We start from the raw sequence: 27,427 nt of genomic DNA on the forward strand, positions 1-27,427 counted from the left end.
AAGATGACGTACAAAAAGACATATAATTAACTCAAAAGGTATATAAATACAAGTCTCATACAAAAAAAAATCAGCAACATCGTTTTTATTAGTAGTTTTTTTACTACTGACGTTTCATTCGAATCTTTCTACGAGTTCTAAAACAGTGCAGTAATCGATATTGAGTCGACTATTATCAAAGCCGGCAATGTGACTTTTGGACAATTATTGGTAAATCAGAAAAACGAATTATTGACTTTGTATTCCATTGGCAGTCACAAAACTCTTCTGAACGACATCTTAGATAAATAACAGGTTAAGTATTAACCTTTATTTAATGCAGGTTTTGAACCGTATTCTTTGAAGGAGACGATTATATTCAAATCAATCTGTATTGACATATCAATAACATTTTTTTGTCCAAATGCACAGATTGCCACCTTTGTTAATAGACGACTCATTGTCTGAAATAACAGAAAGACCGTTAAAAACGAGAGATTAAGCCGTAAAAGTAGTTTTTAATACAATTATTGTACGAATAGCGGAAACCGAAGAAAATACTATAAATTTTTTTTTTTTAAGGGATTGTATGACCTGGTAAAATGGTCTCAGTAAAATGGTGGTCATTACTATATTAGAATTTGTTCTAATACAGTTTAAGACATTTCCAGATAGACATAGTTAAATTTTCTAAAATTATTTGTGTATTTTAGATTAGTTTTTATGGTGTGCACTGATATTATTATACTTCAAATATTTTTTCAAATAATTTAAGCTAAATTTTATTTTTATGGCACAGTTTTCGATGTCAATGAAGCGCTGTAGGGGAATTAGATATTATTAGGAACAAGATCTTAAAAACATTATTTATCAATTCTATTTTGTTGAAGTTACGTTTTACAAAAAACTGAGAAACACTTCTTCATTTAATAAACACATTATTAAATTCTAAACAATTGTTTAAATAATAAACATGTTATTAAATTGTTTTAACCTTTCTCGTTTGTCTACATTATAGAAATATTTAATAGTAATTACTATTTGCAATCTACCCGTAACCATTGTGTTTTGCGACAGCGTCGAAATTTCGGGAACTCTAAATAATAATATGAAATCAAAGTTTTTACAATGCTACTAATCAATTGCTTAACTCAAGAGAATAATACATTGTCTTAATTTCTTAAGACAATATATATAAATATCTATATGTATAAATGATTTTTTCTCAACAAAATTAAGAAGTACGACAATCATTGTTAAAGTTGTTGAGACAGTTGACTGTACCTTAACAAGCCTCTTGAGGAATCGAAATACAGCCTACAGCTAGCTATTCAAGATGCCAAGGATGCTTTCTATTAACATTATTAGATTCAGGTTTTAAGTTGAAATTTATGTGTTCGTTTTAGAATTATTGTCCTAGTTTCGAAAAACTTGAAGTAAATGACAGAAAATAATCTGTCTGTGTTTTGGTTACCAACCATGAGTAAAGTTGAATATTTATCAACATAGTCAATGTCCTGATATAAAAAAACTACGCTTTTTTAACAATAAACAGAACTGGACGGTCGTATCTGAAAATATATCCTGAAGATTTCCAATTAAATTATCTATAGTTAAACAGTATATTTATAATGTGTTTCAAGCTTTTTTCTATGAAACTCATTGGAATTCCAATATGATGAACATTTCCAGATCAACTCAATGATAGCTGTTAAGCTTATGGTATTTAATAATACACATATTTGCTGTTTTGTTGAAGATAAAACTAAACAGATTGGTGGGAAACATTCATAATACACAAGTAGATATTACAGTTAGTTCTTGTAAAAACGTGTCATTAATATCATTTTCATCTTACAAATCCGCTCTGATGATACCGCTATGATTATTAGAAAGTAATTTTAGAAAAAATGTTTCCAGAGCTGCATGAAAATTAACTATGTACATTTGAAATTGTAAATCGTCTTATAAGTTGCATTAATTCACAAAATATGTAGATATAATAATAGTTATGACAGTTTTACATATTTAGATAATATATAATAAAATATTATTAAAAATAAAGTAAGCAGTTACTCGTAAAAACAATGCACAATACTTTAATACTTTTCAATCATATTTTGTTTCTTAAACAGATGCTCTTTAACCTTAGATGTTCAAATAATAATAAAACATAGATCTCAAAGCAACACGTCTGAATACTAATTCGTTGACTTAAGTAAATAACCTAACTGGTAATTCAAACTCCATTTCGTTGTCCATAGTATTTTTGAAAGCGATCTATAACTTGGAGTATGACTTTGGGGTCACAAGGTTTTCCATTTGATACGGAAGCTATACTCGGGCATCCTTGACTCACGAAGCAATCGTACGTTAGGTGAACTTGGTGACAGCAACTCAACACCGCTTTCTCGCAAATACTGGGAGCTTTTGGTATGTGCGACTGGAATCCAAAAGTTTCCAGACTTGTAACAACTGCTGGTGCGGCAGTTGTTGTTGTTGTTGTCGTTGTAAATAAGTTTCCAGTTTCACTTTGTTTACTACCATGTTCAACTGGTGGTGGTGGACGCGCCATTGGCCTCCCGGCCTTTATGGGGTCAAAAGATATAGGTCTGTTAGTTAAGTCGTCTTCATAATCATCGTTTTCACTTTCATTTACAACTAAACCCCAATTTTGCCTTTCGTCATCTAGTAGTACTGGCACTCTGTTCTCTACACTAGGTAGTGTTTCGTTCTTCTTCGCTGTTGGTTCAGTAGGTGGGTTCATGGCACTATTGGGAAAACAATTGCAGTCATATTGTGGAACAAATATCACGGGGAAAAGGAACGGGAAAGGCGTTGAAGGTGGTGGTGCCGGTTGCTTTACGACGTCCACTATTTCTTGAAGACGTTTGTGTATCTCTACTAAAGGATCTTCATTTATATTAGGCCCTACTCCGGAAGAATAGCCTCTGGGCGAATCAGAATAAATCACGGGACTGATCGGTGGAAAGCCATAACCGTAATAGTTATAAAATCGTTTTTGACGTTTTGAGCCTTGAGACAAGTTTCCGTCGCTTGCTTCTATATTAGGTTCAATTGTTTCAGTTTTATCAGCTTGTATGACATCGTCTGTTTTGCTAATGTCACTAGGCGCAGCAGTGACCGTGATTAACAAAACGAGAATCCCAAATAGTACGCGCTGCTTTTTCGCCATCTGAAAAAATGAAAATTATTTTATTTTTTGTGGAAATATTAATACAAACTAATATCTGAGAGGAAGATTTGAGAATCCAACATCTAATAACTTTCACCAGAAGAGTAGCACAGTCAGAAAATGTATAAGCAGTACTTCTTCTAATTTCGGGAGAAAAGATAGTCTCAAACAGTTCGCCCTAGGCACGCCCCTCCACCAAGCATATACCTTACTATACCGCGACACTATGACTACAATAAAGAGATACGATTTGTGACTTACTTTAAGTATAGTAACAGAGGCTGTTGTGTAGCAAAATTATACATAATTAAATAGAAAATTCAAAGACTTTAAGATGTTTTTCATCCAAAATCAACGACAGAGGGGCGTACCAAAACATTCCGTTTTGTGCAATACTATTCCAAATATCATATAAGTAGAGTTTTTTGTTGTTATTTAGTGCCCAAGCATTGGTATGTTTAATTAAATCAGACATTACAAAATTATGATGTACAGGCTCTAAAAGTATATACTGTTTAGACATACATATATTATTTATCCGTCAACACTTCAACTTTAATGTAGACTTTCAAACGTAATCCAAGAATTATTGAAATGGTGAATTTTAATGAAATACTAGCAATACCATAACACCAGGTGGGCTGTGAGCTCGTCCACCCATCTAAGCAATAATAAAAAAAAAGAAAAACACATTTCGAATGTTTTTTTAGGACTGTATGATTACTAGTGGTCCGGAGACCTTTCCAGTTTTACCAGGGCAGGTGATCGAGGAAGAGCTCGGAAGGATGGGATTTGCTAACAGCTACCCCAGCGCCTCCAAAGGAGACCTAACAGCTCAAGAGTAGCTGCTTCGCGAATGAATCTACTACCGGATCGCAATCGCGACCCGCTGAGAAGATCCGCCCAGAAACTCAGCAGATTAAGATAATGTTTTAAATGAAACTCAGCGAATAGTTGTCTGTATCGCCTAACAGTGGTCTGGACGAGATCACTTTAGTAATTAATTAGTAATCTCATTGTATCTACTTTCATGTCCTATATAATGTTTAAAAAAAATTTTTCGATCTCACATTTATAAATGTTTTCCTACAACTTTTGACGATTCAAAATTTTCGGTTTTTGCTTCATTGGAAATTTTTTAAATATTAATATAAAAAAGGCAACATAATTAACAATATGAAAACATTTCACTCCATTCATTGCTAGCATTTCAATCAAAACTATAACTTGAAGAAACAATATTAATCTTATAATGCTGATACATTAATCATGTGGAATAATTTTTTAAAGTTTTCTATCCGTTGCATTATCGAAAGATATTTGAAATCTTCGTGTTCCTATTACCAGGGTTTCATGTCTGCAGTTCCAAGTTTTTCTTAGCAGCGGCTCATTGTGTGACGTACAGTCGCACAGCCTCTCTTGTTCTCATTGCACCCGAATCTGTGCTATCAGAACGGGGACAGACTTTTCGCACTTGATGCGGGAACTTAGGATGAAATGAAATGTCGAAAACACAGTCATTTTCATTCTATTCCAAATCAGATTTTAGCAAAATTTGAAAGCTAATTAACAATAGAATATCTTTATAATTGCGTTTATCGCTTACTATGTGATTACTTATTAAAATTATCAATAAATTCATAGCTTCACATAGATCATGATAACAAAATTTTGTAACCCAGCTTAAAAAGACATTTATAATAAAACTAGTCGTACTCGCCCGCTTCGCTGGGCATTTAAAGTTAACAATATTATTTATTGTCATTATTATTAGGGAGGCCAACACTCATATAAATATTAGCCTATCCACTAAGTACATGTATTTTCTACATCGATATCAAGTTTCAAGTCAATTGGATGCATGGTTCAGTAGTTATAACGGAACATCCGTAAAAACTACAGTAGATTTATATATTAGTACAGATGTGTCTAAAGTAAAACTGTTAAATAGTGGACTGAATCACTATCGGTTTTTCGTAGCTTTTATTTATTACCCTTGTAGGCAGACGAGCATACGGCTCATCTGATGGCTAGTGGTTACCGTCGTCCATGGACTTCAGTAATGCCAGAGCAGATATCGTATAGCTGTTATATAATTATAATACGATAGGTTCAAAAGGAGTCTTAAGGCTACAGTGATTTATTTTCAAGATACAAAATATCAGCTTCAATTTTCTCTTGAAAAAAAAAATCACTAATAAATTCTTCTCTTCAATAAATTGCCTTAAAGGCGTGAATTCGTTTTATAAACAAATAAACATGTTTGTAGTGACCTAGACACAATAACTTTTTCGCATATAACGCGGTTCAAGTATTAGCAATCGTTCAACAATAGTTTGCGCAATTCAACATCTCGCGGAGATTTCTTAACGGTAGGCAATTAGTGTTACTGACAGATGCCGTCTGAACCTTCATTCTTACGTTTAGCGTTTGGTTCTCGAGATAACTTTAAAATCTTCATAATTGTATTTTTAATTTTTTGTGGATGTATTATAAGTGCAAACGACGGGCCACTGGTCACGAAGTGATCACGCGTTCTAGGGCGTTTAAAAGAATAATAATTTTACAAAACGGAAACTTCATTCTCTTGCAGTTACTTAAGTTATTACCCGACCCTACAGAAATAATAACAGCAATACTCTCAGCCAATTTCGATTTTTTGCATTAATTTGGGAAATTCGTTAATGTTTCAAAGCAATTTTAATCAACTATAACACAGACTTTAGTGCGTGTAACTTAAATATTTACAATCACATAAAAGGGTTCATCTATAAAGTTCGTTAAACTTTAGGTACTTTTTGTGATAATAATAATAATATGATAAGTTAATGTTGTACCTAAAGTGTGGTCGAAAACTCCTTAAAGGAACTATTAGCAATATTGTTTTGGTAACAAACAAATTAGAAATAGCTTGGGCATTGCCGTGCCCATGAATAAGTAGATCAATCGCCCTAACTGTGTTCGTCTACGAATCAGTCTGGTCTAAATATGTCTGTTTATTTTCAGTATGGAAAGTGTCTTCTTAAGATGACTTACCTACCAGTATAAAGTACATATCTTTTTTTTTTTAAACTTTACCGTTATTTCTACTTTAAACTTAATAAAAGACTAAATTAATAAACAAAATTATGAATGCACAAAACTTCGCGTTCCCGCTAAAAACTTCTTTCTATAGAATCTTTCTTTTATTCTTTACAACTATATAGACTTACTAGCTGTACCTACCCGTCCGCTTCGCTGGGCATTTAAAATTAACATTATTATTTCTCACCCCCACAAAGATTCTCATAATTAACGCCCCTGCAACTGGGGTAGGGAGTCCAACACTCATATAAATATTAGCCTATCCATTACATACATATATTTTCTACATGGACACCAAGTTTCAAGTGAATCGGATGCATGGTTCAGTAGTTATAACGGAACATCCGTAAAAACCACTGTAGTTTTATATATTAGTATAGATATCCTTTTCATTAAAATAAAAATTGTAAATCTTATTGCTTTAGCCAATTATCCAAAGTTCAGTCATACAGATATTACGATAGACCACTATTTGTAAACAGACTACAGACGATAATAAGCTTACTCAAACATAAAAATCAATTGCTATATAACGCTTTATCACTGGAGAACTGCTTGCCTGATTTGAATGATTTCTTGTTCGTTGTGTTCGTAATTGTCAGATAAGGTCTGAATGCGAAATTTCTTCGGAAAATCCAAACGTTTTTTTTTTCATAAAATTAGCGGCAGTCACAGCAGAGCGTGATCGGATTTAACTTAATAAAATATACCGTTGAAGTTATAGAAGATAATGCGGAAAAAAAATCGTACCTGAATTAAAACTTTTTTCCATGTTTTGGATCATCCAAAGTTAAAAAAACTACATTTTAACAATCTCGGCAATCAAAATACGGAGCCGTGAATGACGTCAGCGTATCGGCCTTAATACCTACATGTTACAACAATATTATTACGTTCATATTGGTATAATAAAATTACCGGATTTAGAACTGATATTATCTGTTTAATTAAATTATTTATTTCCAAGTTCTACTTAGAAGTCTTAAAGAAGAATGTGGTATGCGAGTCATGTAATTATATAGGTATGTGTAAATTTGTATATTTATTAGGTGTGTTTTAAAGTCGGATCAGCCTAAATAAAAAAATAGAATCCCGAATTAATATTGTTCGTAGCCCAACAGTATTTGAAGCTTGCATTCAAGATGGTGGTAGGACGTCTTGTGAGTCCGCACGGGTAAGTATCACCACTCTGCCTATTTCTGCCGTGAAGCAGTAATGCGTTTCGGTTTGAAGGGCAGGCCAGCCGTTGTACTGTAAGATCAGGTGGGCCGTGGGCTCAACCACCAACTCAAGCAATAAATAAAAATGCTATAGGTCGGATTCGGACACCTTCTACAACTAGTCCTTACTTTTTCTGAAAGTGGTTTCACCGGATGGCAGCATATTAAGTACAAGTAACCCTCCTACGGTAGATACGTTACTATAGTCTCGTCGTCGTCGAAACTAGTTAAAATGAATAGTAGATTTTGTCAAGAGCAACCGAAAGAACGAACCTACGGGCTGCGTTTGGGCTGTGCTTATGGCGTTAAAAGGTCCATAAATAACGGGGACCACTCACCATCAGATGGACAGTATATTTCACTTTCTTCTAAAACCAATTAAAAATTACAGACACACTATTAAAAAAATTGTAATTGATAAAAAAAAATTTTATTACTTCGATGGGTGGATGAGCTCACAGCCCACCTGGTTTTAAGTGGTTACTGGAGCCCATAGACATGTATGACGTAAATGCGCCACCCACCTTGAGATACAAGCTCTAAGGTCTCAAGTATAGTTACAGCGGCTGCCCCACCCTTCAAACCGAAACGCATTACTGCTTCACGGCAGAAATAGGCAAGGTGGTGATACCTACCCGCGCGGACTCACAAGAGGTCCTACTACCATTTAGAAATGTAATAGTGTTTCTATAGGTGTGATATTATATTTTTCTAAGATATAATTATCAATCTTTAATCGTCTATTGCATCTTTGTTTTTATGTAACCGTGTTTAAAATAAAGTAAATATTATGTTTGTTTTCATTACTAAGCTATACACTCAGCTGCACTTAGTTACTCTGTGTTTTCATTAAGGAAATTGACTCATCATTCCCGTCCGAAGCCCGACCTCTAAGATAAGAACCGCAATCAAGCAATAATGATACATTTTCCCGAAGTATTCGTATGGTTAGTGATTTTTACTTCACTTATAATACAAAGACAGCTTAATTTACGAAGATATACGAAGAGAAAAAAAGAGAGGGAAGGAAGGTGCCAAGAAGTTATAATTATCAGAGATTCCAAGACGAAACACGTGCTCAAAAAAAAAATACTAGTGTTTCGAAAATATGTATTTGAAACAAAAGAATATATCCAATGAATATTAGTATTTTTTAATATATGCAATTCAAAATGTGCAAAATCATTATTTAAGGTGTGCAATAAAATATGTTACATCTATATAAATAAATAAAATTGGAGTGTCTGTTTGTAATAATAAAATAACCACTCTTTACTAAATGCGTAAGTATACACAGTACATATAGCAAAATAACATTATTTTTTTAATTTCTCTCTGATTGTCTGTCTGACTTTTTGTTTCAGCGAATCTCTGGAACGGCTGGACTGATTTTGACGGGACTTTCACTGATAGGTAGCTGATGATATAAGGAGTAACATATTCTAGGGCGAAGGACTACCTTCGCCCCGCGGCGTCACCCGCGGTACGACATTAACTCTGCGGACTCTCAAGAGGTCCCAACACCAGTAATTACGCAAATTATAATTTTGCGGGTTTCATTTTTATTACACGATGTTATTCCCTCACCGTGGAAGTCAATTATGAACATTTGTTGAGTACGTATTTCATTAGAAAAATTGGTACCCGTCTGAGATTCGAACACCGTTGCATCGCTCAACACGAACGCACCGGACGTCTTATCCTTTAGGCCACGACGACTTCGTCTGCGAAGCACTGCTCTTGATAAGGTCAGTGTTAGCAACACACCCGGTTTGAACCCCGTGAGATCACCTACACGTCAAGGAGAAGCTGAAATAGCCTCTCAAGGCTTGATAGCCTTGCTGAAGCATACGTAGGCTAAAAAAAATCTGTCCTTTTTGCACCTTTAATTTTAGGTCAGCCTTGCGGGCTGTCATTGCCCGCATGCTAGAGGACGAGAGTTCGTGGGAGGCCATGGCTAGATTTTGCGACCTGGTCATGGCGTTCCGCGAGGCTGAGGAGCGCGAAAGGGAGTGGAATCCCTCTTCGGCTCCTCAGCGAAGAAGGCGGGGTGGGCGACGCGGGCACGAAGCTCCCGTCAATCTCCCGTAGGGACTGTTGGGTACTGGGTGCGGGGGCGCCCGGTGCTCTGCTGTCGGTTCCGTGGTGAGGCGGTGCAAGGTGGCTCCTATGCGCCACTCACGGTGTCTCCCGAGACGACGTCCTACGGGATCTTCCCGGGGATTGGATCCCATCCTATTGTCAGGACGGGTACCGGCGACGGCGAGCCTGCGGCGCGCATTGTGCGGTACCGTAGGTTTCGTGGAGTCAGAGTGGTGGAGCTCGATGGGGTTTAGTCGGTAGTCGGTTTTGCGGGGCGGGTCCTGCGTGGTAGACGCCGCGCAGCGCCTCGCGCGCCTTTCTCAAGGCGTAGTCTCCCGGTAGGAATTGGAAGAAGAGGAGGACTTTGGTCTTCCTCTTCACCCTCTTCTTCTCTGGAGGCGCCGGAGTCCGACATAGCCCGGTCTATTACCCCTCTCGACCGGGTATTCGTAAATGGATTCCCCAGCGTTAAAAAAAAAGGTCAGGAGAATAACATAGGCTGTTTTTAATACGAAAAAACATGTCGTTCACATAGGAAGCTGTTTACAAAAATTACGTAACATTTTAGAAAAAATTATTGAGACTTTTCCTTGACTGAGTATTTTATACACAATACATCTTCAGAGACGTCACTGAACCTGTCTTTGTTACGGGTAATGTCAGGTGAGGTCAAATTTAAATAGCGTGCTTAACATAGATTCTTGTTCCCCAGTACATACACAACGATTAGTCACATGTTATGTCATTTATAATTAACAAAAATAGTATTGAACGTTCTTTGTAATTGAATTGGAGATCTCTTATAACCATTATTTAGATTGTTTTGGTGTCCTATAGATGGAAGAGATTTCCTCCTCGCCCCTTCTCGCAAAATTAATGTTAGGACAATTTTCTGTGTGGCATGGTATGACTTAAAATACTTAAAATAAATAAAGTTGTTACAAAATAACTACAGGTGTTTTGGAACTGGGCTCTAAAAAGTTAATGTATTTTATTGACAAGGTAGGAAAATTTCTTTAAAGCGTAAAACCTTCATTTTATCATGCATAATTTAGGGAAATTTACTTCGAAAATTTGTTTAACTCAGTTCTATTATTCGAAATTGAGTGAGCAGCCAGTGGGGTGTAAAATTGCGCCTTGAAATTATAAAAAAGTTATTTTTGGAAATCGTGAAAGAAAAAAGAAGGTAATTGGATTAACCGAGCTAATAATTTGAGAAGCAACGCGACCTTTTAATTCAGAAGGGGAAAAAGCGTCAGCTGGAAAAAAATTGAAATTTTTAACTCTGCAAGCGCGTAATTATGAGTTGTCGTGTAGTGATTAAAATTTGAAAGTAAGGAGATGGTTTAGGAGTGTTTATCCTCAAAAATGGAAAATTTTAAATTCATATTTATCGCCTTTTGGTCTAGATGTTAGCGAAACTTACTACTTTACCAATCTGAGTAAAAATTGCTAGATGGGTGGACGAGCTCGCAGCCCACCTGGTGTTAAGTGGTTACTGGAGCCCATAGACATTTACGACGTAAATGCGCCACCCACCTCGAGATATAAGTTCTAAGTCTCAAGTATAGTTACAACGTCTGCCCCACCCTTCAAACCGAAACGCATTACTGCTTCATGGCAGAAATAGGCAGGGTGGTGGTACCCACCCGTGCGGACTCACAAGAGGTCCTACCACCAGTAATTACGCAAATTATAATTTTTGCGGGTTTGATTTTTATTACACGATGTTATTCCTTCACCGTGGAAGTCAATCGTGAACATTTGTTGAGTACGTATTTCATTAGAAAAATTGGTACCCGCCTGAGATTCGAACACCGGTGCATCGCTCAACACGAATGCATCGGACGTCTTATCTGTTAGGCCACGACGACTTATAAGATAACTTGTCAAAAAAATATGGTATTCGATGTTGGTATACTTTCTATTTAGTATATGTTTTTTCAGATACATATATGTCAACCACAAACAACCTATAAATTTAAGTCGAGGTTTTCAAAGATGAAGTGTATTAAATGATAAAAAGGTTTTGACAAGGTTAAATTGCAATAATACCCACCCACATCAGAATACCGGAGGTTTTTTTTATTTTTCTTATTGCTTAGGCGAGTGGACGATCTCACAGCCCACCTGCTGTTAAGCGGTTACCGGAGCCCTCAGACATCTACAATGTAAATGCCGCCACCTACTTTGAGATATAAGTTCTAAGGAGTCAGTATAGTTACAACGGCTGCTCCACCCTTCAAACCGAAACGCATTAATGCTTCACGGCAGAAATAGGCAGGGTGATGGTACGTACCCGTACGGACTCACAAGAGGTCCTACCACCAGTAATTACGCATATTATAATTTTGCGGGTTTGGTTTTTACTACACGATGTTATTCCTTCACCGTGGAAGTCAATCATGAACATTTGTTAAGTAGATACCTATTTCATTAGAAAAATTTGTACTTGACAGCGGGATTTGGACACCGGCGCATCGCTAGATACGAATGCACCGGACGTCTCATGCTTTAAACCACGAAGACGTTGAAGCTTAATGTAAAAAAAAATTGATAATTTTTTTAATAATTCTAACAGAGTGAATATGTTTACAGCACTTGAGAAGCCCTATGCAGGCAGTAAAGGTTGTTTGGCAATCAAACGAAACAATTTAGGATTATCATTTAGAGTGGTGAGGAGTATTTTTAATGTTTGGGATCGATTTCATGATCCTATAGCTTTTGCTATAAAACATTTATTGCTCTGGTTTAAAGGAAAGCAAATGAGACATCGACCTCACGTCTCAAGGAGGGGAGTGATATTCATCTGACATCAATGGATATGGTAACTTATTCCTACTCCGGCTGGGAATTCTAATGTTTTCCTATTACATATATTGAAATATGAGTTTTGGTACAGACACAATCCATCGTCTTATTTTTGTCCTAAAAATGATAAATTTTCAATTATTGCATTAGTGTTGTTACACTATTCTGATGGCATTATAGGAATCTGTATCATATTAGTTTTTATCCATTACGGGACAGTATTAAAAGAAAAGACAAAAATATCGTATTTAAAAGGTCGCAAGCACGCATCAAATCGATACACTGTTGTTCATAGATAAGTCGTGACTTCATTTCGTTTTCTGCGTTATGCTAATGCATAATTTTATCGTCTTTGTCATGACTAGCTCGTACTTGAACTATAACATTCAAGTTCATTAGCTCGATCAGAAATAACAACGAATGCTTTAAATAAGGCACAGGGATATTGTGCCAAAAACTGCTCACAATGTTTTTAATAAGAAGTGAACTCGCGGGCACACCTTGAGCATGAGAATGCCAATGAGGCCTATAAAATCAAAGGCAGCTATATCCAAGTCTGTCAAATATTCAGGTAAACTACAAAAATCGACCCTAAACACGTCATTATGGATCCTCCCGATCCATCGAAGTACTGCTCTTGCTAGGGCCAGTGTTAGCAACACTCCTGGTTTGAGAATCTGAAATAAGTTTGTTCGTTTATCTACGATATTCTTTATTTTAAAACAGATTTATAAAGAATGAGAATATTACTAATAATCTGAATTTTAAATGATAAAACTTCGTTTATTAGTACTTAATACAGAGTAAACTTAACTTTTTTGAACTGAATTTGTTAGAGATTTAGCTGCATTTGTTATAACATGAAAACACTAAAGCATGTTCAACTAACTAAACAAGATAGAGCCATTGTTAATACATTTTATGACATTACGGCGTTTAGCTGCCTTTGATTTTATAGGCCTCATATCGTCTGTTCGCATTAAAAGTGTACAATTTCCAAAAATATTCGAAATTGAGTTAATATGCGGAATCATTTGCTATCACCAGTATTTTTCTCATAAATACTGTCAAGAGCATAGTTTAGTTTTAGATTTTTTTTTGTTTACCTATGTTTTGACTACTATTAACAAAATTAATACATAATTTTATCTTACTCTAAAAGACAGATAATGTAACTGGTAAAAAATAAAAAATAAATGTTGCAAAGATGATTAATATTAAAAATATCACATGTTAAACCTTTAAAACAATCTCTCCTGTAAAATTTTTTAAATTTTGAGATTATACAGTTTTAATGCGAGAAGACGATATCTAACACATGTCTGTGGTTTCAAATCTGTCAAATGCAAACAATGATAATTATAATGACATTTGACAGATTCGAGGTGAAAAACTTACGAAACGCACATTATCGTCAATCAAGTTTATTTTTAGCCTTTCATCAAAATGGACGTTGTTCCAAAGTTAAAGACTGATCGGCAGAAATGATTGATTTTCGAAATTGTTGTCGAAGATTCTCTCTGTATTTTATATCGTATGATCCATGGATAGTGCCCTCAGGATTTTTTTGAGATGATCCTATCATTTTCACCATCGCACTGTCCGCCACCGGAGTATAGTTCATCCGTACTATCTATAACCACTGCATTCATCCACAGTGCGTTTTCAGAGATCTTTTTTTGCCACGTATCATCCGATTTTGCAATGAGATCACCGCCACGGTGTTTGACGAGCGCTATGACATGTTCTAATTCAAACAAGGCTTGTGGATAGTAAGTACTCAACGGTAGGCAGCCACTTTTATCTACCTCTGTCATTGCTGACATCCATGGACGACCATCAGGTGGGCCGTATGCTCGTCTGCCTAAGCAAGAAATAAAAAAAGGTTCCCTTTTATGTGATCAATTTATAGTACAAACAATATCTGTGTTAGTAATCTTGCTCTATGTAAATTTATATAATTTTTATGAAATCATCACGACGCTTTGTATCAGAAGCCTTTTAAAGCGGGCCATAAATGGAAGGACTCGTTTGTTATAAGTTAATGAACTTTGAGTCACTTTATTGATGATTAAGGCGAACTTTTGTGTTAGTCCAAATTTTTTATATTATTTTACATGTACTGATTTTATGTGATGCAAGGATATTTCCGATTCTTGTCATTGGTGAACCTGCATTCTGAATCGGTAAAGTCATGACGATTTAAAACCACCTGTAAAAATCGAATTGAATAAAAAAAGCAATTTGAATTATATCTACAGTAGCTAAATATACTCGTACATTTTTCATTAGTCTAGTCGGGCCGACCATACCTAAGATATCCGCTTATACAATGGAGTTCACGTAGATTACAATGTTATGACAGCAGCCTACCCTGAAACGGTAGAGTAAACTTACTATTACATTGAAACAATAATCAGTACGGCTTTCAGACTACGCCTCATCTTTCTTCAAACGTAGTTTAGGCCACACAAGAAAGGCACACCTAGCCAGTGCCATAACTGCCAATTATACGGGCATTCTTCCCGTAACTGTCACGCGCGCCCCCGATGCGTCAAGTGTTTAGGAGATCACGCCACGGCCCTCTGCACTCGCGATCAAAAAACCGCGACGGAACCGCCTAGCTGCGTCCTGTGTCGTACACAGGGTCACCCCGCAAATTACCGCGGATGCCCCCGAGCCCCGAAAATAAATCGCCGCGTCGCCCGCCAAAACCGCCTCCGAGCTTCCGGCCCAGACATCAAAGCCTCGGCACCCTCTGTGTCGCAGGCTAAGCCAGCGTTCGTTCCGGCGCCGGTGCCCAGTGTCTCGGCTTGGGCGAAACCGCTGCCGTACACGAACACGGTTACAACTCCCTCCTCCGCGATTCGTCCCGCCCCCGCAACTCGTCACTCTCCCGCGACTTGCCCTCCGACCGCGTCCGACAATCTCGCTTTAGCGATCGACTTCTTTCAGTCGATCAACTTTGAGCGCGTTAACGCTTTGGGCGACGCCGTTCGCGCTGCCTCCACTGCACAACACTTTATCGCCGTTGTGCAAGAATACGCCGACGTATACGCGTCATTAAATACGTACGTCCTCCCCTCACTCCGCCGGTAATCAATGGCGTATATAAGTAGAGTAAAGCCCCTATCCGTAACGATAGGACTTTTTAACGCTTACGGTCTCGCAAAACAACGTGATCAGGTTTCTGACTTTTTGCGTGACCATCAAATTGATATCTTTTTAGTGCAGGAGACCCTACTTAAGCCCGCGCGCCGTGACCCTAAAATCGCGAACTATAACATGGTCAGGAACGACAGGCTCTCTGCTCGTGGTGGTGGTACCGTCATTTACTATAGAAGAGCCCTGCATTGCGTCCCGCTCGATCCTCCCGCGCTCGCTAATATCGAAGCATCAGTGTGCCGAATCTCACTGACGGGACACGCGCCGATCGTTATCGCGTCCGTTTATCTTCCACCGGATAAGATCGTTCTAAGCAGTGATATCGAGGCGCTGCTCGGCATGGGGAGCTCTGTCATTCTGGCGGGCGACCTAAATTGTAAACACATCAGGTGGAACTCACACACTACAACCCCGAATGGCAGGCGGCTTGACGCGTTAGTCGATGATCTCGCCTTCGATATCGTCGCTCCGCTAGCACCGACTTACTACCCGCTAAATTTCGCGCATCGCCCGGATATACTCGACATAGCATTATTAAAAAACGTAACTCTGAGCTTACACTCGATCGAAGTAGTTTCAGAGTTAGATTCAGACCACCGTCCCGTCGTTATGAAGCTCGGTCGCGCTCCCGACTCCGTTCCCGTCACGAGGACTGTGGTGGATTGGCACACGCTGGGCATAAGCCTGGCTGAATCAGATCCACCATCCCTCCCGTTTAACCCGGACTCTACCCCGTCTCCTCAGGATACCGCTGAAGCCATAGACATCTTAACGTCACACATCACCTCAACATTAGATAGATCATCGAAACAAGTTGTAGCGGAGGACTTCCTTCACCGCTTCAAATTGTCCGATGATATTAGGGAACTTCTTAGAGCTAAGAACGCCTCGATACGCGCCTACGACAGGTATCCTACCGCGGAAAATCGTATTCGAATGCGTGCCCTACAACGCGACGTAAAGTCTCGCATCGCCGAAGTCCGAGATGCCAGATGGTCTGATTTCTTAGAAGGACTCGCGCCCTCCAAAGGTCTTACTACCGCTTAGCTCGTACTCTCAAATCGGATACGGTAGTAACTATGCCCCCCCTCGTAGGCCCCTCAGGCCGACTCGCGGCGTTTGATGATGACGAAAAAGCAGAGTTGCTGGCCGATACATTGCAAACCCAGTGCACGCCCAGCACTCAATCCGTGGACCCTGTTCATGTAGAATTAGTAGACAGTGAGGTAGAACGCAGAGTCTCCTTGCCACCCTCGGATGCGTTACCACCCGTCACCCCGATGGAAGTTAAAGACTTGATCAAAGACCTACGTCCTCGCAAGGCTCCCGGTTCCGACGGTATATCCAACCGCGTTATTAAACTTCTACCCGTCCAACTCATCGTGATGTTGGCATCTATTTTCAATGCCGCTATGGCGAACTGTATCTTTCCCGCGGTGTGGAAAGAAGCGGACGTTATCGGCATACATAAACCCGGTAAACCAAAAAATCATCCGACGAGCTACCGCCCGATTAGCCTCCTCATGTCTCTAGGCAAACTGTATGAGCGTCTGCTCTACAAACGCCTCAGAGACTTCGTCTCATCCAAGGGCATTCTCATCGATGAACAATTCGGATTCCGTACAAATCACTCATGCGTTCAACAGGTGCACCGCCTCACGGAGCACATTCTTGTGGGGCTTAATCGACCAAAACCGTTATACACGGGAGCTCTCTTCTTCGACGTCGCAAAAGCGTTCGACAAAGTCTGGCACAACGGTTTGATTTTCAAACTATTCAACATGGGTGTGCCGGATAGTCTCGTGCTCATCATACGGGACTTCTTGTCGAACCGCTCTTTTCGATATCGAGTCGAGGGAACCAGCTCCTCCCCACGACCTCTCACAGCTGGAGTCCCGCAAGGCTCTGTCCTTTCACCCCTCCTATTTAGCTTATTCGTTAACGATATTCCCCGGTCGCCGCCGACCCATTTAGCTTTATTCGCCGACGACACGACTGTTTACTATTCCAGTAGAAACAAGTCCCTAATCGCGAAGAAGCTTCAGAGCGCAGCCCTAGCCCTAGGACAGTGGTTCCGAAAATGGCGCATAGACATCAACCCAGCGAAAAGTACTGCGGTGCTATTTCAGAGGGGAAGCTCCACACGGATTTCCTCCCGTATTAGGAGGAGGAATATCACACCCCCGATTACTCTCTTTAGTCAATCCATACCCTGGGCCAGGAAGGTCAAGTACCTGGGCGTTACCCTGGATGCATCGATGACATTCCGCCCGCATATAAAATTAGTCCGTGACCGTGCCGCGTTTATTCTCGGTAGACTCTACCCCATGATCTGTAAGCGGAGTAAAATGTCCCTTCGGAACAAGGTGACACTTTACAAAACTTGCATAAGGCCCGTCATGACTTACGCGAGTGTGGTGTTCGCTCACGCGGCCCGCACACACATAGACACCCTCCAATCCCTACAATCCCGCTTTTGCAGGTTAGCTGTCGGGGCTCCGTGGTTCGTGAGGAACGTTGACCTACACGACGACCTGGGCCTCGAATCAATTCGGAAATACATGAAGTCAGCGTCGGAACGATACTTCGATAAGGCTATGCGTCATGATAATCGCCTTATCGTAGCCGCCGCTGACTACTCCCCGAATCCTGATCATGCAGGAGCCAGTCACCGTCGACGCCCTAGACACGTCCTTACGGATCCATCAGATCCAATAACCTTTGCACTAGACGCCTTCAGCTCTAGGAGCAGGCTTAGGGACCTCGGTAACCGTACTCGTCGAACTCGACAAAGAGTTCGCCGTGCAACCTAACCCATGAATCAGCTCGCTGAGTTTCTCGCCGGATCTTCTCAGCGGGTCGCGATTCCGATCCGGTAGTAGATTCATTCGCGAAGCAGCTACTCTTGAGTTGTTAGGTCTCCTTCGGAGGCGCTCGGGCAGCTGTTAGCAAATCCCACCCCTCCTGGCTGAGCCTTTGCTCGCCCACCTATCCTGGTGAAACTGGAAAGGCCTCCGGGCCACCAGTAATCCTTCAATCATAAAAAAAAAAAAAAAAAAAAAAAACCTAGTTTAGGAGAATCCTCAGCGATGATGAGAATTGGCTTGGCTGTACCCCCGTACCCCCAGAATTGCTTACGTCCATGATCGACGCTCAGTTCGAAACTAATAATAAATGACTACATAGGCCTTTTTTTTCTGGTTGTAGGACCTCTTGTGAGTCCGCGCGGGTAGGTACCACCGCCCTGCCTATTTCTACTGTGAAGCAGTAATGCGTTTCGGTTTGAAGGGTGGGGCAGCCGTTGTAACTATACTGAGACCTTAGAACTTATATCTGTGGTCTCGTCCACTCGCTTAGAGCAATAAAAAAAAAGCCCTTACGACCCGATAATTCGCTCAAAAATCTAAGAACTATGAATGGCGAGTCTAATTTAAACACACCCGTTGCGCTTAAATGGTCAACGCAATTCCTATAACAATCACTAAAAAAATAACAAACAATGTATTGGTATAATAAATTCCTAAAGTTTCTTTTTTCAGTAGTTTTATTACGTAACACTGAAATAAGTACGAAAATTAAAAACGTGCTAAGTGACGAATCATGGTGTTCGGTGGTCATCGATCCTATTATGGTATTTAGTGAGTATGTAGAAGTAATTAGGATCACCCAGATACTTCCTTGTTGTTTAAGCTCGACTAATTCATTAAAAGTCCGGTGTACTTGCGTTAAGTTCAATATTTGGCTAATACTGAGGTCGTATTAAAGCCGTTTATTATTTAAACCGGCTGCTTTCCGGTATTAGCTGCTTTATTGATCCTGGGGAAGTCTTTTTTGCTAAATCACTGACATGTGTCGCGTATCAAAAATGGAACAACGTCGTATTGATAAAACCAAATCCTCAACTTTTATTGGTTTACTTAATTACTAATGAGATGCCATGTTGTCAGTTTATACGGGTGAATTTATAGTGATGCTCTTTTACAGCTGCTTTTCACAAGGTGGATTTTTTTATTGCTTATGTGGGTGGAGGAGCTCACAGCCCACCTGGTGTTAAGTGGTTACTGGAGCCCATAGACATCTACAACGAAAATGCGCCACCCACTTTGAGATATAAGTTCTAAGGGCTCAGGAATAGTTACAGCGGCTGCCCCACCCTTCAAACCGAAACGCATTACTGCTTCACGGCAGAAATAGGCAGGGTGGTGGTACCTACCCGCGCGGACTCACAAGATGTCTTACCATCAGTAAGTAAGAACCTTCAGATCTTCTACTCATTGTCGCCAATAAAAACCTTGTAAACATTTACAAGAAACAGATAAACAATTTAGTTTTGGAACGAATTATATCGATTTAATACACGAGCCAAAAGTACCGATACTATATTACGTTTCAATATTTTTTTGTTTAAAATATAAATGATTCTACAATTATTTTATGATTAGGCCTTGATTTAGCTAAAATTTTGATTACGGAAATAACAGAATGGTTTAATTACTCTATTGTTGTACTGAAAACGGATATGCCGAATAAAAGAATGTGTTTTCATTGCTAACAGCTAAATAAATAAATTCTCATTTTACTGGTGGTAGGACCACTTGTGAGTCCGCGCGGATAGGTACCACCGCCTTGCCTATTTCTGCCGTGAAGCAGTAATGCGTTTCGGTTTGAAGGGTGGGGCAGCCGCTGTAACAATAATGAGACTTTAGAACTTATATCTCAAGGTGGGTGGCGCGTCTACGTTGTAGATGTCTATGGGCTCCAGTAACCACTTAACACCAGGTGGGCTGTGAGCTCGTCTACCCATCTAAGCAATAAAAAAAAAAAAAAGACTAATGCAACGAATGAGTGCTATAGAAGTAATATACCTATATGGTTGTATCTTATCCTGCGGACTCTCACGATATATCTTTATCTTACTACAAGTAATTATCGCTTTATACGTTTTATTTTTATACAATATATTGTGCCCTCTTTTGGAACCCGTGTTAGATGCGTATTTCTTTGAAAAGCTGGCACCGGCTTGAGAAATGGAATCCTGGTACACTAAAAGCAGTCGATACAATTATAGCTAACGTCTTGCTAAGCTTGTAGATTGTAAGTTAAAATTTAATAATAAAATCAGCGTTTTTAACTCAACTTTTGAGCTTTTATATTTATTTAAGTTTTTTCCTAGCTACCCTTTGTTGGTGTAGTAGTTAGTGGCATTTATCTACGGTTACGCGGGCATTCGGGTTTGATTCTTAGCAAGAGTAGTTCTGATAAAGATATGTATCAATCGAGGTATTTGTCTACTTGTTCCGAGTATGTGTTTCCGTTATTAAGACCTCAGAAGAAAATCTTAGCTAGGGGTTGCTGTAAATGTTATATTACATTTTATTATTATTACATAATTACCTAACAAAAGCGATAATGATTTAATCATAATTCACCGTTACTTAGAGAACTAGGAGAGAATTAAATAATTCATTATACAATAGACAGATTTATTCTTTTATTGCGTTTGTAGGCAGATGAGCATACGGCCCACCTGATGGTAAGTGGTCACCTTCGTTCATGGACGTCAGCAATGCCAGGGGCAAAGCCAAGCCGCTGCCTACCATTCTTTATGTTAGTAAGGATAAGTAGAACATGATATCTGATGCTGCGCCAGTGATTTATCAAAAAAATGTTGTATCGAAGATCCCAATCACATCAATCGCAAACAATGACGAAAAAAGATAACACTTGTAAACTTTTAAATCTTTTTTTTTTAATATTGTAAAGTTCATCCTGACTCATAAATTCCGTTGCGATTTCAATAATAAGCCGATATTCATAAAAAAAAATGTCTTTGTATGTAAATTGAGCATAATATTTATTACTTCATGATGTGTATGCCATGCTAATGATTATAACACGCCTAAACGATTAAGCTGATAGATTCCTTATTGACGTTTTAATTGATCGGAAATTATTGTCGTTTGAAATAACAAATGAATAAAGTTTGTTCCCGAATGAATAAAAACAAAATATGAATAAAGTTTGTTAAGGTTCCCGAGACGAAAGTGCGAAGTTTTGAAAATACCACTTTTAATGCGTATTTAGATAGTTATGACTGAGTTCGGAAAACTCAACTATGATAGATAAAATTTAATTATCTTTCAAAACGTTCTTTTTTTATCGATGTACCGAAAAACAACACACTACAAGTTAAAATGCTATAAGATTTTTTGTACAACCATCATGGAATAACCGTGTATATATTATTTACATATAATTTTATATATAATTTTATAACCGTGTATATATAATTTTATACGATGTTTTCCTTATCTACAACGTTGTTTTTATACTATAGTTAATCACTTATCTTATAGCGTTAAAATCAATTTTGACCCCAAAATTGTTTCTACACAATCGCTCTGCTCAATTCAACGGAGAAGTGCGATTTTTACAACCTGTTGAAATACGAAAAAACTGAAATCGTACCTTAAAATCCAATTTCGAAATCTATTTTGAAAGCACACTACACTGCACGAACGTTATTGCGTACGGAAATGTCTCATTTACTTGTTTTATTAAAAGAAACACAGTTAGAGGTGATGCCGTGCGCTCGGCGTGGTTACGAGTGATGCGGCCAATTGCGACTGAGCCCAAGCAGACAACCAAAGTAGTTTATACAGCCGAGTTTCGGCTACCCATCGCACGACCATCCTTGTAACTTCGAAGCTGTGCTCTCGGTAACCGGCTTTGAACACCGTTAGACAAAGGCACCTACGCCGAGTTCTCGATTTTCTCACGTGTTTTTTGTGATCGCACTGCAAAATATCGGTTGAGTTGAACTATTTAATTACACCAAAGCTATTGGCTAAAGAACATTTAAAAAAAATGCATAACGTTGAAGTCTTACCGGTGGTAGGATGTCTTGTGAGTCCGCACGGATAGGTACCACCATCCTGTCTATTTCTGCCGTGAAGCAGTAATGCGTTTCGGTTTGAAGGGTGGGACAGCCGTCGTAACTATACTGAGACCTTCGAACTACTACTTCAGATAGGTCGCTGTATCTACGCTGTAGATGTTTAGGAGCTCCGCTAACCACTTAACATCAAGTGACTGTAAACTCGTTCACCCACCTAACCAATAAAAATTGGATTAATAAAAGTTATTATTTTTTAATATTACACGTTATAAATATAGAGTAGTTATTTCGAATTTGACAATACATAATTATGTTAATTTGAATAAGTTGTGATCAACGATTATCTGACTGCTTAAGCTGTGCATAATAATACATCTTTGTGAATGTGAATTGTGTACTCTTTAGCATTTTAGTATAAGAGCAGTGAATATACAACTATTAATGTGTAATGCATCTCTAAAACAGCTTCTGTATTCCATCAGTCTACATTTTACTCAAAAAATTTTGGCATTAGATCGATGACTCTAAAGATAATTATGAGGTAATACATATATAGAACTAAGTATGTAGAAAAAAATCATAAAAAAAATTGTTTATGTAACTGACACACATGAAAAAAATTGGCGTGCACGTGCAAGTTTGCCACGTGCTTCTTATGGGCTTAATAGGTCTCCAAAAATGTTTTACGTCGATGATGATGTTGTTAGAGATTTCACAATCGCTTTGTATTTGAATCAATAATTGGTGTCATGACTGTGATTAACTATGTATTGCGTGCCTACGCTGGTTGGTTTTAATAATCGTGAATGTATTATTTTCTTAAAATACTATTCGTTACTACTTTTATGTTCTTTATTAGATATATGTAGTCGACTAGTTTCTTTTTTTTTCCTTCTTAATCTGATAGCCTTGAGAGGCTGTCAGCGTAACCCTAACGTGAAAGTGAGTTCTCGGGGCTCAAACCTGAGGACGTTGCTAACACTAGCCCTAACAAGAGCAGTGTTCCGCAGAATCTACCACCAGATCGGAAACGCGACCCACTGAGAAGATCCGGCGAGAAACTCAGTGGGTTGTGTCTATGGGTCGAATACTAGTGAACCCCGTCCACGGTTCGCTGTAATATAATCGCTACTTAACACTAAAAATCTTTCTCAAAGTGCTAGCAACAACTATAAAGTTCGCCATGAGGTCTTCATGAAAGTAACAGCAACAACTGCAAAAAAAAGAAATTACAGTTGTTGCTGACATTTAGATAAGCTCTGTGAAAATAAATACATCAATATACCCAATTAACAAGGAAAAACAATATTTTGTTTTAATAAACAATGAGGATAACATAAAATAAAAAAATATAAAATTATTTATATAACAAACAGTAAATACTATAAAATTTAGAAGACTTTGATTTTATCATATATTTTTTTTAAAACAGAATAAATAATAAACATGTAAATATAGTAGAACACCATGACATTATAACATAACAATAAAACTTTATTTGTAAAAAAGCGCGGTATTGCGCCGTTTAGCAGTCTTTTCTTTGACAGGTCACCGAACTCGTAACTACAGTATGCGTAAAATCACAAAATCGAAAAGATTAATAGAATAAGAATAAGTTACATCTTGACATTTTTCTATTTTGTGATGATTAAATGTGCAATTGCTTGTTTAAATCCTTTTTTAAATCTCAATTTTTTTTGGGGTTAGTTGATCAATTCTTTTTGGGAACTAAATTGAGTCATCGATCATAATATTCTTTAAGACGAGAACTTTTAGTATAAGCCTACGGTTGCTTTGCAGAATGCTTGTGCGGATGCGAGGTATTCGTGTGTCACTAAAGCTACTTGGTATTATTTTTTTGTACTTTCACTAAAATACGTGTTTTGGCTACTTTCTTTTCACATAAGTAGCATAGATTATCGATAGAATAACGGTTAGGAAAAACATGAATCTTCGTTTGAGTGTATGTTGTTAGTATATTATATATCAAGTTAATAGGTCAATAACGTCATAATAAATTGAACTAAATAATAATGCACTGAATATTCAGACAATGAATATTTTTTCGTCACTGCTAAATACGTCATAGCTACAATACATAATATCTATACTAATATTATAAAGAGGAAAGATTTGTTTGTTTGTTTGTTTCGAATAGGCTCCGAAACTACTGGACCGATTTGAAAAATTCTTTTTCCATTAGAAGCCGACATTGTCCCTGATGAACATAGGCTACTTTTTTTTTTTTTTTTTGTTTCATGTGTGTTTTAATGTTTCCGAAGCGAAGCGAGGGCGGGTCGCTAGTGTGTTAATAATTAAGTAAAATTAATCTAGATTAACGTATTAATGAAAATATTGTATTTTGCAGTTTTCACCAGTTCAATAGTGAACATTCCTCCTCCTCCTTCCTCCTTCAGTCGATCGCTCATTGCTGAGCATCGTGATGCGCCCGCCTGTGACTTTTTTTTTTTTTGTAGTTTGTAGCCACTTTTGTCGGTCAGTGGCACAGTGAAGTGCTTGGCTCATTGTCATGTTCAGATACTCGGATACTTGGTCACTCCATCTTCTTCGGCTCCGACCTCTGGATCGTCTTCCATCCACTTTACTCATGAACATTAAAATAAGAAAAATCCAAATGACAGAATCCATTTGACTTGAAACGTGGATAAAACGTGCAACTTCCTTTCACTAACCTTCATTGAGTAAAGGTTCACTTTAAAACTAAATCACGATCATCCATCGCAAAGAAACAAAAGAAACATGAAACTTTGATACCCATCACTTATTAAAATGTCAAACATTTTAAGCCCGTGCGAACGAGTTTCCTGACATACATGAACAAATAATGTTTTTTTTTAATAAAAAATGGACTTCATCTTTTGTCACGATGAAAATTTGTAAAACAACAGAAACTATATTAAAAAAAATTTTGAAACTGTTTGTAGGGAATATCAGAAGGAAAAATGTTCATTCGGTAGACTACATAGATTTAGGATTTTGATGGATTCCCTCTATTTTATAAAAATACCGCTATTTACGTATTTACGATTACAGGGCTAAATTAAAGAACATCGAACAGCCGGTTTCAATGTCCACATATGGTTTTTTCTTGAGTTGTTAGGTCTCCTTCGAAGGCGCTCGGGCAGCTGTTAGCAAATCCCACTCCTCCTGGCTGAGCCTTTGCTCGCCCACCTCTTCTGTTGAAACTGGAAAGGCCTCCGGGCCACGAGTAGTGCTTCATTCCTAAAAAAAATATTAAATATTTGAAAAAAAAAAGATTTTTTTTTAGATCGAATGAATATACGGGCTATGGTCTTGTCGAACTGCTGTTTCCTTATAACAAATTTGAAGTCTTTAAAAATATAATAAAATATGCTTTATTTCAATATAGTTGACTGCGTCAATATATAGAATGCAGATTAAATCGCTGTTCACATCTAAATTTGTAAAGGATGTAGGAATAAAATAATAGGTTAGCACAAAGCACATCCGATTTCAAAAACTCAATGCTAATGAAACACAATTCAATGAAACACAATTCGCGATGTGTAATGATAACATTGTTCAAATGACCGCCACTAGTCGAGCAATAATTTAAAAAGAACCTGAAGCTGATTTACTAATTTCTAGATGTAATGTAGTTTCTTACAAATACATAAGATTTCCTAACATCTTTATCACGCATGCAAACAATTGATTTTTTTGCTGTTTTCTAAGCCATTCAATCGAAGAAAATCTAGGAATCAAATCAATCAAAATTCAAAGATCCTAAATAAATTATTCATAGATTTTTTTATTTCATACAAGACAGAGACAGCGAGAGGCACTATGATGAGTTAATAAATTATAAATTAGCCTTTATTGCTGTTAGAGCTTAACTTATTTAACTAAACATAAAATGATAACAATAGAGGTAAGAAAACTATAAAATTAACTTATACTAAAACATATCTCGGCATTCGGCTTATCTCTCCTCTTAACAGCTTGTCTTTCGACAAAGGCCTCCTCTAAGGATTTCCATTTGCTTCTGTCCTTTGCTGTACGTAACCATTCTGGCCCAGCTACTTGCTTCAAGTCGTCTTCCCATCGCTTCGGCTGTCTTCCTCTGATTCTTTTGTTTTCTCTAGGGTACCATTCCGTTATTATTCTGGTCCATTTTTCTTTCTTTTCTCTCATCATATGTCCCGTCCAGCGCCATTTTAATTTTCTGCATATTGATTGAACTTTTCCAAATTTAGTCTCTCCTTTGATCTTTTTTAGTTCTATTTTATCCCTTCTTCTTACTCCCAATACGCTTCTCTCTATCCCATTCTGACATATATTCAATTTATTTTGTTGTTTTTCAGTTAAGGCCCATGTCTGGCATCCGTATGTAAGACATGGCAGTATGCAAACATTGAAGACTTTTCGTTTCTCCGCCATAGGCATTTCCTTATTTTTCATTACTTCACTCAATGACCAAAATTTCTTCCAAGTGTTTGCTATTCTTCTTTCTATTTCTTTCTGCATGCTCTCTGTCGGTGATACTAATTGGCCCAGATAAACGTATTCACTTAAGTATTCTAACTCTTGATTGTTAACTGCAATAGCGTTTTTTTGTGAGGAATTGCTCATTACTTTTGTCTTTGTTATATTCATAGTAAGCCCTGCATTTGCACTTTCATCTGCTAATTGTTGTAGCATTCTTTCCAAAATCATCGGGCATTCGGAGAAAAGTATTAAATCATCAGCGAATCTCAAATGACTGAGTTTGTCTCCGTTCACGTTAAGTCCGAAATTATCCCAATCCAGTTTCCTAAAGATCAACTCCAACACTGCTGAGAATATTTTCGGCGAAATAGGATCACCTTGACGGACGCCTCTTTCTATTGGGAACTCTTCACCTAATTTTTCAAGTTTTATTTGTGCTGTGCTTTTCCCATAAATATTTTTTAGGATACGTATGTACTTTTTATGGACCCCTTGTTGTTCTAATGATTCCCATATGTAGTG

At 37.9% G+C, this 27,427-nt stretch overlaps 2 protein-coding genes across 4 annotated transcripts in view; one reads left to right on the forward strand and one right to left on the reverse strand.

The window, feature by feature from the left end:
* LOC114240837 (uncharacterized) overlaps positions 1-27,427 on the forward strand; it is a 208,325-nt gene that overhangs the window by 59,335 nt on the left and 121,563 nt on the right. The window lies entirely within an intron of this gene.
* On the reverse strand, positions 5-22,242 carry LOC114240835 (uncharacterized). The gene is made up of 2 exons (XM_028171519.2): positions 22,006-22,242; positions 5-3,175 (listed from the first exon to the last, which is right to left on the reverse strand). The coding sequence occupies exon 2, from the start codon at positions 3,173-3,175 to the stop codon at positions 2,219-2,221; it is 957 nt and encodes a 318-aa protein (XP_028027320.2). The 5' UTR covers positions 22,006-22,242; the 3' UTR covers positions 5-2,218.

Source organism: Bombyx mandarina, chromosome 09, assembly GCF_030267445.1.
Source record: "Bombyx mandarina strain Sakado chromosome 09, ASM3026744v2".
Classification (NCBI taxonomy): domain Eukaryota; kingdom Metazoa; phylum Arthropoda; class Insecta; order Lepidoptera; family Bombycidae; genus Bombyx; species Bombyx mandarina.

Coding starts and splice junctions, on each gene's coding strand:
- LOC114240835 (XM_028171519.2), bottom strand. CDS start 3,175: ATGGCGAAAAAGCAGCGCGTACTATTTGGGATTCTCGTTTTGTTAATC.